Genomic DNA, 14,411 nt, shown 5'->3' on the forward strand with positions numbered 1-14,411 from the left:
TATCTTTAGTAGATGGATTATATTGTTTGGTGCTAGACCTGTAATTTAAGTGAAATATTTTGCCATCAGTATTTCTTGGACCGTTTGTTATTACCACTCTTGGCTTTGTTCTTTTTGGCTCTCACCTCTGGTTTCTGACACACCCAGCTCAAGTGTGAGAGCTTTTTGCCTTACCCTACATAATGCTGCCATTCAGAGCCTGAGAATCTTTTTTTCTGCTACTGCCTTTTTTCCCTTTGCTCCCTGAACTCAGGGGTGTGTATCATAGGGCAGGCTGAGTTTCAGTGAGCTCCTGATGTGGATACTGGAAACCCCACCTGCCTGCCAAGTCCTTTTGGCTTTGAGCAAAGTGGAGGGTTGGTATTTGTCATTCCTTTGCAGCAGTTGAGCTGAAGGAATGCTGCATGGCTTGTTGGAAGTTGCTTAGTGGCCTCGAGTGGGGTGTGTATGGGGTGCGTGTAGAGGGTTGAGTGTCTTGTAGTCTGTGTAGGAGACATGGGATCCTTCCTGGTGCTATATGTTAATCATCAGGCAGTGTTTATTGAGTGCCTGCTTATGACTAGACTAGCACTGTGTTAGGAGCTTTTGGAATAGTATAATAAAATACATAATTAAGTCACAGTAAGTAGTCAAACAATTCTAGCTCTGCCACTTACCAGCTTTGATTTGGGCAAGTTAATGTCTTTAAGCCTCCCTTTACTCTTCTGTGAAATGGAACTATTAATACCTACATGATAGGGCTGTTATGAAGATTAAATAAAGAATATAGGTATTGTTTAGCACATGTCTGACACTAGTTAGTATTTCATTTCATACAGTCATAGTCAGGATATATGACTGACACCATATAAAACAAATAGAGATTAATAAAAACAAATACAGAATAATATGACACTATAATGTATAATCTAATACTTTAACTGTGACCTGTTGATTATAAATAGTCTGGGAATTTAGAGAAGGGAAAGAACAGGCTGTGCAACCGTTTAATGCTCCTGTGCCTCAGCTTTTCCACTGAACACACTATGGATAGTGCTAGGTGATCCAAGAATGATTAAGATGTTATAGCATTTTTGCTTTTTTAGGTCATCCATACGATGGTGGGAAGGAAGGGAGAAGCTTGGGAAACTGTTAGAAACCAAATTTAATATTTAACATTCTTAATTTTTTCCTTCTTTAGACCTGGCAGCCTTACAGGAAAACTTAAAGGTGAATATTAGAAGCATTTCCTTCCAAGGAAATTTTCCCTTGTTGCCTCACTGGCATTTTAATTAGTTGAAAATTAATGTTGGTCAATGGATGGCCTCTGATTGTGAACGCCTTGGATATAATCTGAGGATTAAGTGATTTGTAACCCAAATTATCTCTCTGATCCTCTGGCAAAAAATGTAGCATACAAACAGGTCAGAAGAAGATTTAGCTCTTTTGGACTGGATGTTAAGGACATATGGTTTACTCACCATGAGGGTTTCTCTGGGATGGGACATCTTTACTCAGAGCCCAGACTGATAATGTGCCCCTCCCACCTTTAAATAGGCTTTTATAGCCATGAGCATGTAAAATACCTTGAAAAATTTCTGTACTCACAACATCCAAAACAAACTGTTTCAATTGCTAGTTTGGTGTGTGTTTACTTGGTAACTTTTTTCTTAGCCTGATTTTGGAAAGTTTGCATTCAGTTCTTATTTTTGTCCAGGTCAACTTTCTTCTCCTCCTAGAAAATTTGGGAGAAGTCTCCTATGAGAGTAAAGCTGCGCACACCTTTTTCTCCCCACCTCTTTGGTTTGAGTGTTTCTCCTTTTTGTTGTTGTTAGGATTTCTTTGCGGGGGTGGGGTGGTGAGCATTGTTTGCCTCGGTTTCAAGTTTTAGTGAGAGGTGAGGCAACGCTGATCTTGGCAGAAGCGCACAAAGCTAGTAGAGTCATTAAATGACGCAAGCTTTTGATTGTTTTTTTTTCTTTCTTTAAAGCTCTCTGGCACAGCTGGCTAGTCTAGTCACAGAGGAAAAGAGAAGAGACTTTCTGAAGTTCTGGATGGGATACTAGAAAATGTTTGGGGCATATTAAAAAACAGCAGCAGAACAACAACAACAGAAACTCCATTTATTTCAAACAAGCTTCTTAGCTTTGTGGAATCTATGTCAGTTGCTTAGAACTTGGGTTTTTACTTCAGAGGATGATGGGACGAGGCAATAGAAGCCGAGGAGGGTTGCGTTGGATTCTTGCTTATCTGTCTGCCTCTCCTTCCAGTTGGAAAATTCTTCAATCCACAAGAAGCATTATAAACAAGCCTAAAGAACACATCCTACCCTGATCCTGGATTCTGTTGGAGTTGAGGAGTACAGCCACTTCACCAGGGTTTTATGGAGGCAGTTCAAGAAAAATCGAAGGAAGGATTTCTCTGTTTGAATTAATCCTGTGCCATGTTACATTTTGGGCATTGCTTGGAGCAAGTAGAGGACAGCTCTGTCATGTGGATCTAAGGATACCTGAGTTTCTTGAGCTGCATATATGATGTTTGAAATGTTGTAAATTCAAAATCTTTCAACATAAATTTGTTAAATTCTGGATTCTCTTTATATTAAGGACTTCAGCAGACAGAAACTCCCTCCCCAAAAGATACAAAACTTCCTCTGTGTTTTCAGGCTAAATGTGAACAATAATGTCTTGGAAGAGAAATTATTTTTCAGGGGGCCGTGGTAGTGTCCAAGGGATGTTTGCTCCTCGAAGCTCAACCTCCATAGCCCCCAGCAAAGGCCTCAGCAATGAGCCAGGACAAAACAGCTGCTTCCTCAACAGTGCCTTGCAGGTAAGGGTAATTTCTTTCTTTTTGATGAACTTTGACTTTCACTTGCTGATGCTGTATTTCTGATTACTCTTTTAAATCTAATACTTGATAGTCTCTGTTTGAGGTCAGCAGCCTAAGATCATTTTTTAAGTTAATCTCTGTGATCGTAGGCAAGTCACTTTATCTCTTTGTTTCTCAATTACCTCATTTGTAAAAGAGGAGAGTAATAATGATAGTAGAAATAATAACTGTAACTACTACTACTTAGCTGTCTAAAGGGAGGTACATGGACTAGATGATCTTACTACTTGTTTATTGACTTTTTTCCTGAACAGTCTCTACTGTTTCCTTTTTTTCCATTTGAGACGAAGGTGTCTCATCACCCTAGTTGCTTTCCTCTAGTATAGAAAGCAAAATTCTTTCCACAAGTGAAAGATTCTCAGGTATGTTATTCTTTTTTTTTAATATTCTTTTTTACTTTTTATTGATGTATAATATACATCCAGGAAACTGCATGTATCATAATTATACAATTCAACTTTCAAAACTGATCACAACCATGTAAACAGCACCCAGATTAACAAAGAGCTGATTTCCAGCTTCCAGAAGACTCCCTTGCGCTCTCTTCCAGTCACTAACCACTCCCCGAGAGTAAACACTATTGAAGGGTAACCACTAACCATAGATTAGTTTTGCCTGTTGTTGAACTTAATTTAAATGAATCAGGTATGTTATTCTTGTCTCATAATATTCAGGCTCTTAGCACACGTACTGATCGGGGTCCAGTCTTTGTCCACTTCTTCATCTCCTTCCTCTGAGCTCTCCTGCAGTGTCTGGTCAGATACGCTTGCACAGAGCTGGTAGAAAATAAATTCCTCTAAGGTGATTATCTACTCTAAATTCTCCCTTTTTGTCTTGCTTGCCACTTTAGCTGTCTCAGAATCCCAAAGCTTCCTGCCTGTCTGCCTGCCCTGCCCAATCAGGGCCATAGTGTGTTCGGTTCATCCCCCTTGGTCTAACTTTCAAGTGATTACTTTCCCCTTTTTTCTCCTCTTCACAGTAAAAGTAAATGAAATTTGCCACCCAAGATAATTATGCTTGGGTAAAATATTAGCTTTACACCTCAGATGTATGAGAAAATAAGTTGTTATGAGAGAAAAGAAGACAAGACAACATATTTGGTATAAAAAGCACTGGACTTAGGAGACCTGGGTTCTAGTTTTAGCCTTTCTTTAGACTAGCCTTGTGACCTTGTACAGGTAATAGTATTTTAATTTTCTCATTTGTAGTACAAGAATCTTGTCAAGCTTGTTTATTTATTTACTTATTTATTTTGTATTATGAATCTTCATGTACACATCAACCAGGCTCAACAATGATTAATATTTACCAGTCTTAGTTCATTCACTGGCCCCCTTTTTTGCTGAATTATTTTAAGCTACTCCCAAGCATCATGTGATCTTTAAATACTTCAGTGTATTTCTCTAGTACATAAGGACATGAAAAAAACCATAATCTCAATGACTTTATCACACCTAAAAAGTTTAGCTAAAATTATTAGTATTATCTAATACCCAGTCCATGTTTAGTCTTCTCAGTAGTATAAAAATGTATTTTTAAAAAAATTGAGGTAAAGTTGATGTACGATATTATATAGGTTACAGGTGTACAACACAGTGATTCACAATTTTTAAAGGTTATACTCCATTTATAGTTATTATAAAATATTGACTGTATTCCCTGTGCTGTACGGTATATCCTTGTAGCTTACTTATTTTATACAGAATAATTTGTACCTCTTAATCTCCTACCCCTATCTTGCCCCCCACCTTCCCTCTCCTCACTGGTAGCCACTAGTTTGTTCTCTATATCTGTGAGTCTGTTTCTTTTTTGTTGTATTCACTAGTTTATTTTATTGTTTAGATTCCACACATAAGTGATATCATACAGTATTTGTCTTTCTCTGTCTGATTTATTTCACTTAGCATAATAACCTCCAAGTCCATCCATGTTGCAAATGACAAAATTTCATTGTCAAGATTATTTATGTAATAAAATTTCCATACTCTGTTTTCAAGTTTTTATTTGAAAACATTAAAAAATTCTATGCTGTCAAGAGTCAAAAATTCAAAAATTCTATGCTGTCAAACTATAGAAAGAGTTTAAGTACCTTCACTAATTACTACCACAAATTGTATGCAGTTGCAGCGGGGGTGGGGGTGGGGGTGGGTGTTTGGTTAGGCTTTTTTCCCCCGCATATTAGCTTTTTGAGTTACTTTGCATAAACTAATAATACTTTTGTAATTTAGAAGAAGGTAAAAAAGGGTGTTGATATAGATGTGTGTGTGTTTACCTACTATCAGGCCGTAGTCCTGTTTTTATAATTCTGTTTTTTTCTATATGTTCTATTTTTATTGTCAATCTAAGCAATAATATTTACAAATTTCTGTTCTAATTTCCAGTGCCATATAGAACATATAACTTACACACACATACCTTTTTCTATATTTATACTTGAAGACATTGATAGTTTTAGAGTGCCTATTATAATCATGTAACAAGCTGAAAGTAATTGTTTCAATGAGCTAATATTCTAACTTTTGGTATGAAAGCTGTGTTCACCACAGATGTATTGAACCCATTACATTTATTATAAAAAGGCGTTGCTTATTTGGGAGTGTAACGTGTTTCAAAGAACTTTTGGAAATACATATCTATAGATACCTAAGTATGAAGAAGCCCCAGAGGTGTGCTATAATCTGGTGCTCCAAAAGTAGTGCATTTTCATATATGGTGCTATTTAAATGTTTTCCAGATAAGAGGAGCTTCCTAAGGCATTTGTGCTATATGTTACACCATTTCTTTTTCAACTGAACTCATAGTTTATTCAGATTTCGTGAGTTTTTTTATGAAGTGTCTTTTTGTATTCCAGGATCCCATCCAGGATACTACATTTACATTTACTTGTCCTGTCTCCTTAGGCTCCTCTTGACTGTGACAGCTTCACACAATTTCCTTGTTTTTGATGATCTTGACAATTTTGAAGGGTACTAGTCAAGTATTTTGTAGGATGTCCCACTGTTGCAATTTGTCTGGTATGCTTCTCATGATTAGATTGGCGTTATGGGTTTTTGAGAGGAATACCATAGAATTGAAGTGTTGTTCTCATCACATTGTATCAAGGTTACATACTATGAACAGATTTTTTTTTTTAACATCTTTATTGGAGTATAATTGCTTTACAATGTGTGTTAGTTCTGCTGTATAACAAAGTGAATCAGTTATATGCATACGTACATCCCCATATTCCCTCCCTCTTGCGTCTCCCTCCCACCCTCCCTATCCCACCCCTCTAGGTGGTCACAAAGCACCAAGCTAATCTCCCTGTGCTAGGCAGCTGCTTCCCACTAGCTAGCTATTTTACATTTGGTAGTGTATATATGCCAATGTTACTCTCTCACTTCATCCCAGCTTACCCTTCCCCATCCATGTGTCCTCAAGTCCATTCTCTATGTCTGTGTCTTTATTCCTGTCCTGCCCCTAGGTTCATTGTAACCAATTTTTTTTTTAGATTCCATATATATGTGTTAGCATACAGTATTTGTTTTTCTCTTTCTGACTTATTTCACTCTGTATGACAGACTCTAGGTCCATCCACCTCTCTACAAATAACTCAGTTTCGTTTCTTTTCATGGCTGAGTAATATTCCATTATATATATGTGCCACATCTTCTTTATCCATTCATCTGTCGATTGGCACTTAGGTTACTTCCATGTCCTGGCTATTGTAAATAGTGGTGCACTGAACATTGTGGTCCATGACTCTTTTTGAATTATGGTTTTCAGGGTATATGCCCAGTAGTGGGATTGCTGAGTCATATGGTAGTTCTATTTTTAGTTTTTTAAGGAACCTTCATAGCGTTCTCCATAGTGGCTGTATCAATTTGTGTTCCCACCAACAGTGCAAGAGGGTTCCCTTTTCTCCACACCCCCTCCAGCATTTATTGTTTGCAGATTTTTTGATGATGGCCATTCTGACTGGTATGAGGTGATACCTCATTGTAGTTTTCATTTGCATTTCTCTAATGATTAGTGATGTTGAGCATCTTTTCATGTGTTTGTTGGCAATCTGTATATCTTATTTGGAGAAATGTCTATTTAGGTCTTCTGCACATTTTTGGATTGGGTTGTTTGTTTTTTTGATATTGAGCTGCATGAGCTGCTTGTATATTTTGGAGATTAATCCTTTGTCAGTTGCTTCATTTGCAAATATTTTCTCCCATTCTGAGGGTTGTCTTTTCGTCTTTTTTATGGTTTCCTTTGCTGTGCAAAAGCTTTTAAGTTTCATTCAGTCCCATTTGTTTATTTTTGTTTCTATTTCCGTTTCTCTAGGAGGTGGGTCAAAAAGGATCTTGCTGTGATTTATGTCATAGAGTGTTCTGCCTGTGTTTTCCTCTAAAAGTTTTACAGTGTCTGGCCTTACATTTAGGTCTTTAATCCATTTTCAGTTTATTTTTGTGTATGGTGTTAGGGATTGTTCTAATTTAATTCTTTTACATGTAGCTGTCCAGTTTTCCCAGCACCACTTATTGAAGAGGTTGTCTTTTCTCCATTGTATACTGTTGCCTCCTTTATCAAAGATAAAGTGACGGGCTTCCCTGGTGGCGCAGTGGTTGAGAGTCTGCCTGCCAATGCAGGGGACACGGGTTCGAGCCTTGGTCTGGGAGGATCCCACATGCCGCGGAGCAGCTGGGTCCGTGAGCCACAGCTGCTGATCCTGCGCGTCTGGAGCCTGTGCTCCGCAACAAGAGAGGCCGCGATGGTGAGAGGCCCGCGCACCACGGTGAGGAGTGGCCCCCACTTGCCACAGCTATGGGGGGCCCTCGCACAGAAATGAAGACCCAACACAGACATAAATAAATAAATAAATAAATAAATAACTAAAAAAAAAAAAAAAAAGATAAAGTGACCATATGTGCGTGGGTTTATCTCTGGGCTTTCTGTCCTGTTCCATTGATTTATATTTCTGTTTTTGTGCCAGTACCATACTGTCTTGATTACTGTAGCTTTGTAGCATAGTCTGAAGTTCAGGAGCCTGATTCCTCCAGCTCCGTTTTTCTTTCTCAAGATTGCTTTGTCTATTCAGGGTCTTTTGTGTTTCCATACAAATTGTGCAATTTTTTGTTCTAGTTCTGTGAAAAATGCCATTGGTAGTTTGATAGGGATTGCATTGAATCTGTAGATTGCTTTGGGTAGTATAGTCATTTTCACTATGTTGATTCTTCCAATCCAAGAACATGGTATATCTCTCCACCTGTTTGTATCATCTTTAATTTCTTTCATCAGTGTTTTATAGTTTTCTGCATACAGGTCTTTTGCCTCCTTAGGTAGGTTTATTCCTAGGTATTTTATTGTTTTTGTTGCAGTGGTAAATGGGAGTGTTTCCTTAATTTCTCTTTCAGATTTTTCATCAGTAGTGTATAGGAATGCAAGAGACTTCAGTGCATTAACTTTGTATCCTGCTACTCTACCAAATTCATTGATTAGCTCTAGTAGTTTTCTGGTAGCATCTGTAGGATTCTCTATGTATAGTATCATGTCATCTGCAAACAGTGACAGTTTTACTTCTTCTTTTCCCATTTGGATTCCTTTTATTTCTTTTTCTTCTCTGATTGCTGTGGCTAAAACTCCAAAACTATGTTGAATAATATTGGTGAGAGTGGGCAACCTTGTCTTGTTCCTGATCTTAGAGGAAATGGTTTTCGTTTTTCACCATTGAGAATGATGTTGGTTGTGGGTTTGTCATATACGGCCTTTATTATGTTGAGGTAAGTTCCCTCTATGCCTACTTTCTGGAGAGTTTTTATCATAAGTGGGTGTTGAATTTTGTCGAAAGCTTTTTCTGCATCTACAGAGGTGCTCATATGGTTTTTCTCCTTCAATTTGTTAATATGGTGTAGCACATTGATTGATTTGCATATATTGAAGACTCCTTGCATTCCTGGGATAAACCCCACTTGATCATGGTGTATGATCCTTTTAATGTGCTGTTGGATTCTGTTTGCTAGTATTTTGTTGAGGCTTTCTGCATCTATGTTCATCAGAGATACTGGCCTGTAGTTTTCTTTTTTAGTGGCATCTTTGTCTGGTTTTGGTATCAGCGTGATGGTGGCCTTGTAGAATGAGTTTGGGAATGTTCCTCCCTCTGCTATATTTTGGAAGAGTTTGAGAAGGATAGGTGTTAGCTCTTCTCTAAATGTTTGATAGAATCCGCCTGTGAAGCCATCTGGACCTGGGCTTTTGTTTGTTGGATGATTTTTATTACCGTTTCAATTTCAGTGCTTGTGATTGGTCTGTTTATATTTTCTATTTCTTCCTGGGTCAGTCTCCGAAGGTTATGCTTTTCTAAGAATTTTTCCATTTCTTCTGGGTTGTCCATTTTATTGGCATATAGTTGTTTGTAGTAATCTCTCATGATCCTTTGTATTTCTGCAGTGTCAGTTGTTGCTTCTCCTTTTTCATTTCTAATTCTGTTGGTTTGAGTCTTCTCCCTTTTTTTCTTCATAAGTCTGGCTAATGGTTTATTAATTTGGTTTATCTTCTCAAAGAACCAGCTTTTAGCTTTATTGATCTTTACTATTGCTTCCTTCATTTCTTTTTCATTTATTTCTGATCTGATCTTTATGATTTCTTTCCTTCTGCTAACTTTGGGGTTTTTTTCTTCCTCTTTCTCTAATTGCTTTCGGTATAAGCTTACGTTATTTATTTGAGATTTTTCTTTTTGCTTGAGGTAGGATTGTATTGCTATAAACTTCCCTCTTAGAACTGCTTTTGCTGCATCCCATAGCTTTTGGGTTGTCGTGTTTTCATTGTCATTTGTTTCTAGGTATTTTTTGATTTCCTCTTTGATTTATTCAGTGATCTCTTGGTTATTTAGTAGCATATTGTTTAGCCTCCATGTGTTTGTGTTTTTTAGTTTTTTTCCTGTAATTGATATCTAGTCTCGTAGCATTGTGGTTGGAAAAGATACTTGATACAATTTCAATTTTCTTAAATTTACCAAGGCTTGATTTGTGACCCAAGATATGGTCTATCCTGGAGAATGTTCCATGAGCACTTGAGAAGAAAGTGTATTCTGTTGTTTTTGGATGGAATGTCCTATAAATATCAATTAAGTTCATCTTGTTTAATGTGTCATTTAAAGCTTGTGTTTCCTTATTTATTTTCATTTTGGATGATCTGTCCATTGGTGAAAGTGGGGTGTTAAAGTCCCCTACTATTATTGTGTTACTGTTGATTTCCCCTTTTATGGCTGTTAGCATTTGCCTTTTGTATTGAGGTGCTGCTATGTTGGGTGCCTAAATATTTACAATTGTTATATCTTCTTCTTGGATTGATCCCTTGATCATTATGTAGTGTCCTTCTTTGTCTCTTATAATAGTCTTTATTTTGAAGTCTATTTTGTCTCATATGAGAATTGCTACTCCAGCTTTCTTTTGATTTCCATTTGCATGGACTATCTTTTTCCATCCCCTCACTTTCAGTCTGTATGTGTCCCTAGGTCTGAAGTGGGTCTCTTGTAGACAGCATATATACGGGTCTTGTTTTTGTATCCATTCAACCCATCTATGTCTTTTGGTTGGGGCAGTTAATCCATTTACATTTAAGGTAATTATTGATATGTATGTTCCTATTACCATTTTCTTAATTGTTTTGGGTTTGTTTTTGTAGACCTTTTCCTTCCTTGTGTTTCCTGCCTAGAGAAGTTCCTTTAGCATTTGTTGTAACGCTGGTTTGGTGGTGCTGAATTCTCTTACTTTTGCTTATCTGTAAAGGTTTTAATTTCTCCATTGAATCTGAATGAGATCCTTGCTGGGTAGAATAATCTTGGTTGTAGGTTTTTCCCTTTAATCACTTTAAACATGTCCTGCCACTCCCTTCTGGCTTGCAGAGTTTCTGCTGAAAGATCAGCTGTTAAACTTATGGGGATTCCCTTGTGTGTTATTTGTTGTTTTTCCCTTGCTGCTTTTAATATTTTTTCTTTGTATTTAATTTTTGACTGTTTGATTAATATGTGTCTCTGCGTGTTTCTCTTTGGGTTTATTCTATATGGTACTCTCTGTGCTTCCTGGACTTGATTGACTATTTCCTTTCCCGTGTTAGGGAAATTTTCAACTATAATCTTTTCAAATATTTTCTCAGACCCTTCCTTTTTCTCTTCTTCTTCTGGGACCCCTATAATTTAAATGTTGGTGTGTTTAATGTTGTCCCAGAGGTGTCTGAGACTGTCCTCAATTCTTTTCATTCTTGTTTCTTTATTCTGCTCCCTGGCAGTTATTTTCACCATTTTATCTTCCAGCTCACTTATCCATTCTTCTGCCTCAATTATTCTGCTATTGATTCCTTCTAGAGTATTTTTAATTTCAGTAATTGTGTTTTTCATCACTGTTTGTTTGCTCTTTAGTTCTTCTAGATCCTTGTTAAATGTTTCTTGTATTTTCTTCATTCTGTTTCCAAGATTTTGGATCATCTTTACTATCATTACTCTGAATTCTTTTTCAGGTAGGTTGCCTATTTCGTCTTCGTTTATTTAGTCTTGTAAGTTTTTACCTAGCTCCATTGTTTGTAACATATGTTTTTGTCCTTTGATTTTTTTTTTGATGGGTGGTGCTGTATTCCTGTCTTACTGGTTGTTTAGCCTGAGACATCCAGCACTGGAGTTTGCAGGCAGTTGGATTAGAGCTGGGTCTTGGTGCTGTGATTAGGACCTCCAGGTGGCCTCACTCCGATTAGTATTCCCTGGGGTCTGAGGTTCTCTGTTAGTCCAGCGGTTTGGACTCGGAGCTTCCATCACAGGAAGTCGAGCCTGACCTGTCACCGGCCTGGCAACCAAGATCCCGCAAGCTTTGTGGTGTGATAAAAAAAAAAAGAAAAGGAAGGAAAGAAAAGAAGAAAGAAAGGAGCAGTATCAAAGTGTAAAAAACAAAATTAAATTAGAAAGATAAAAATATTAGGAAAAATAAAACTATAATTGAAACAACTGCAACAAGGTAAAATAAAACCACAACAGAAAAAAGAAGAAAAAAAAGGGGGGAGGTGAACAAGCCAAAAGGAGAGAATAATAATGAAGTATAAAGAATAAAATAAAATTAGAAAAAATAAAAGATTTATTAGGGAAAAAAAAATATAAAAGAATCAACAACAATGAATCAACAAGGTGAAACAGAACCCCAATCTAAAAGAGGAAAAAAGAAAGAAAGAAAAAAAAGAAAAAAGCTTTGGCTATGGGGGTGGAGTTTAGGTGGTGGTGGAACTTAGGCAGGGGTGGAGTTTAGGGTGGGGCAGGATATAGGTTAGTGGGGGGGGGTGACATTTGGGTGTGGGGCAGGGCCTAGGCTCCAGAACCCACGAAGCCGAAGCCGTAAAAGGCCTTGGGGGCGGGGCCTCGGTGGGGCAGTGTTTAAACATGGGGCAGGGCCTCTGCTTAGGACCTTCGTGGGAAGGAGAGAGGCAGCACGTGGAAAGGAGGGCCTCTGAAGTGTAGAGTTTGGAGTTTGGAGGTAGGGCCATTAGTGAGGGTATGTGGGTGGGGTTTAGGCCCAGCGTGTTGGATGGGGTCTCTGAGTGTAGAGGTGGGGCCTTTGGTGGGGGTGTAGGGGCGGGGCTTGGGTTCTGCATGGCAGGAGGGAGGCTCTGAGGGCAGAGGATTAGGCCCTGGAGCCCAACAGGCCCCCTGGTGCCTAAGTGGACAGAGAAGGTGCTGGCCCGGTTCCCTTCTGTTCCTTTGTGCCCCTCCCCCATTGTCTCCCCCAGGGTCCCCTCTGCTGCTGCTGGACCCCTAACCATGGGTGGGTCCTGCTGGGTGTAGCAACTCCTCCCCTCCCCCAGCCACCACTCAGGGCTGCCAGTCCCAGAGGTCCAGCCTTTACTTTTGCTCCCCCTTCCCTCCCTCCCACTCCTGCAGGCCCGTGCGGCTGTAGGGGGCCTCAGTGGGCAGAGGATCAGGCCTGGGATCTCAGCAGGCTCCCGGGGGCCCAAGTGGGTAGGGGAAACCTGGCCACGCTCCCTTTTGATCCTCTGCCCTCCCAATGCTCACCCAGTTTCCCCCTTCAGGCGTGGGATCCCTTCCCCTCCCCCAGCCGCCCCTCAGGGATGCCAGTCCCCTCCTGTCTCCACTTCTCTTCCCCATTCACTCCCCTCATGCCCCATGTCCTACTTGGTTGCTGGGGGTTCCTCCCGTCCCCTTAGGTGTCCATGGTCCCCCACCGGTGCCTGGTAGGTACCCTAGTTGTGCGGAGATGCGAATTCTGCGTCCTCCTAGTATGCCGTCTTGACTCTGCCCCCTGTGAACCGATTTATCACTGTTGATATCACCATTATTTTTTTTATTCTGTTGACTTAAGGAGGTCACACCTCTCTCAGAAAGGTCCAAAAATTGAGAAATCTAACAAAGACAAAATTCCACACTACCATTCAAGCTTCTAAATAAGTTTTAAAATATTCATGGTTTTCTTGTGTGGACCATTAAAATAAATCCTTATTCCACAGTTTTTAACCCATAAATTCCCTCTTTAAAATCACATTTGATGTATCTTGTATCATATTTTCTCTGTGTGACCTACTTTATGTTCAAATTAGTGTCTTTTCCAGAATATGTTCATCTACCCCTCTGGTTGGATACCTCACCTTTTTTGACATTTTTTTTAATACACTAGAATGAGCTTTTCTCTTGGGAGTAACAATGTCTATTGTCTACCTATGTTTGCTTGACTTCTTGAATTTGAAATTAAATGGGGGGTTTTTGTAGAGTAATGAAGTATTTTCCCTTTTCATCAGGTTTTATGGCACTTGGACATCTTCCGACGTAGCTTTAGGCAGCTTACAACTCACAAATGCATGGGAGATTCCTGCATCTTTTGTGCTCTCAAGGTAAATACTTCAAATTTGTTTCTTCTCACTATCATTAGGTTAATGATCAATATTAAGGTGGTTTGGTTATTCAGGTTGATGCTAAAGAATTTGTTACTGCATTATTTGCATGTGGTTTAGTACAAAGGATAAGTATGATTAGTTTTGCTTGTTTCAAAGAACTGCTACTTGGTTTAGGTATTCTGTTTCTCTGAACCTTTTGCCCCGCATAACTCTATTTAATGTGATTGGATACTATTCAAATGTGCTTAGACTTTGAGTATTTATCCGAAAAGCTAACACTAAATTTTCGTTTTGAAAGAATAAACAACCAACCATTTTTCATGGAATTAACTACTGTCTATTAAAGCTAAACTTAGCAACAAACTCTTTCTATTAAGAAAAGCCAGGGGGGGCTTCCCTGGTGGCTCAGTGGTTGGGAGTCCGCCTGCCAACGCGGGGGACACGGGTTCGAGCCCTGGTCTGGGAAGATCCCACATGCCGCAGAGCAGCTGGGCCCGTGAGCCACAATTACTGAGCCTGCGTATCTGGAGCCTGTGCTCCATGGCAAGAGAGGCTGCGATAGTGAGAGGCCCGCGCACTGCGATGAAGAGTGGCCCCCACTTGCCACAACTGGAGAAAACCCTCGCACAGAAACGAAGACCCAACACAGCCATAAATAAATAAATAAATAAAATTTAAAAAAAGAATAAGGC

The 14,411-nt window shown here is 39.1% G+C and overlaps 1 protein-coding gene across 7 annotated transcripts in view; it reads left to right on the plus strand.

Annotated features, from left to right (window-relative positions):
- USP54 (ubiquitin specific peptidase 54) overlaps positions 1-14,411 on the plus strand; it is a 149,920-nt gene that overhangs the window by 76,471 nt on the left and 59,038 nt on the right. For all 7 annotated transcript variants that reach the window (XR_005016855.1, XM_036829087.1, XM_036829089.1 and 4 more), the window contains exons 2-3: positions 1,970-2,808; positions 13,624-13,716. Coding sequence is in view for 6 of the 7 variants with exons in the window: in XM_036829087.1 (XP_036684982.1) it covers positions 2,662-2,808; positions 13,624-13,716 (240 nt within the window). In the remaining variant the exon portion in view is untranslated. The remainder of the gene's footprint in view (positions 1-1,969; positions 2,809-13,623; positions 13,717-14,411) is intronic.

This window comes from Balaenoptera musculus, chromosome 16, assembly GCF_009873245.2.
Source record: "Balaenoptera musculus isolate JJ_BM4_2016_0621 chromosome 16, mBalMus1.pri.v3, whole genome shotgun sequence".
Classification (NCBI taxonomy): Eukaryota; Metazoa; Chordata; class Mammalia; order Artiodactyla; family Balaenopteridae; genus Balaenoptera; species Balaenoptera musculus.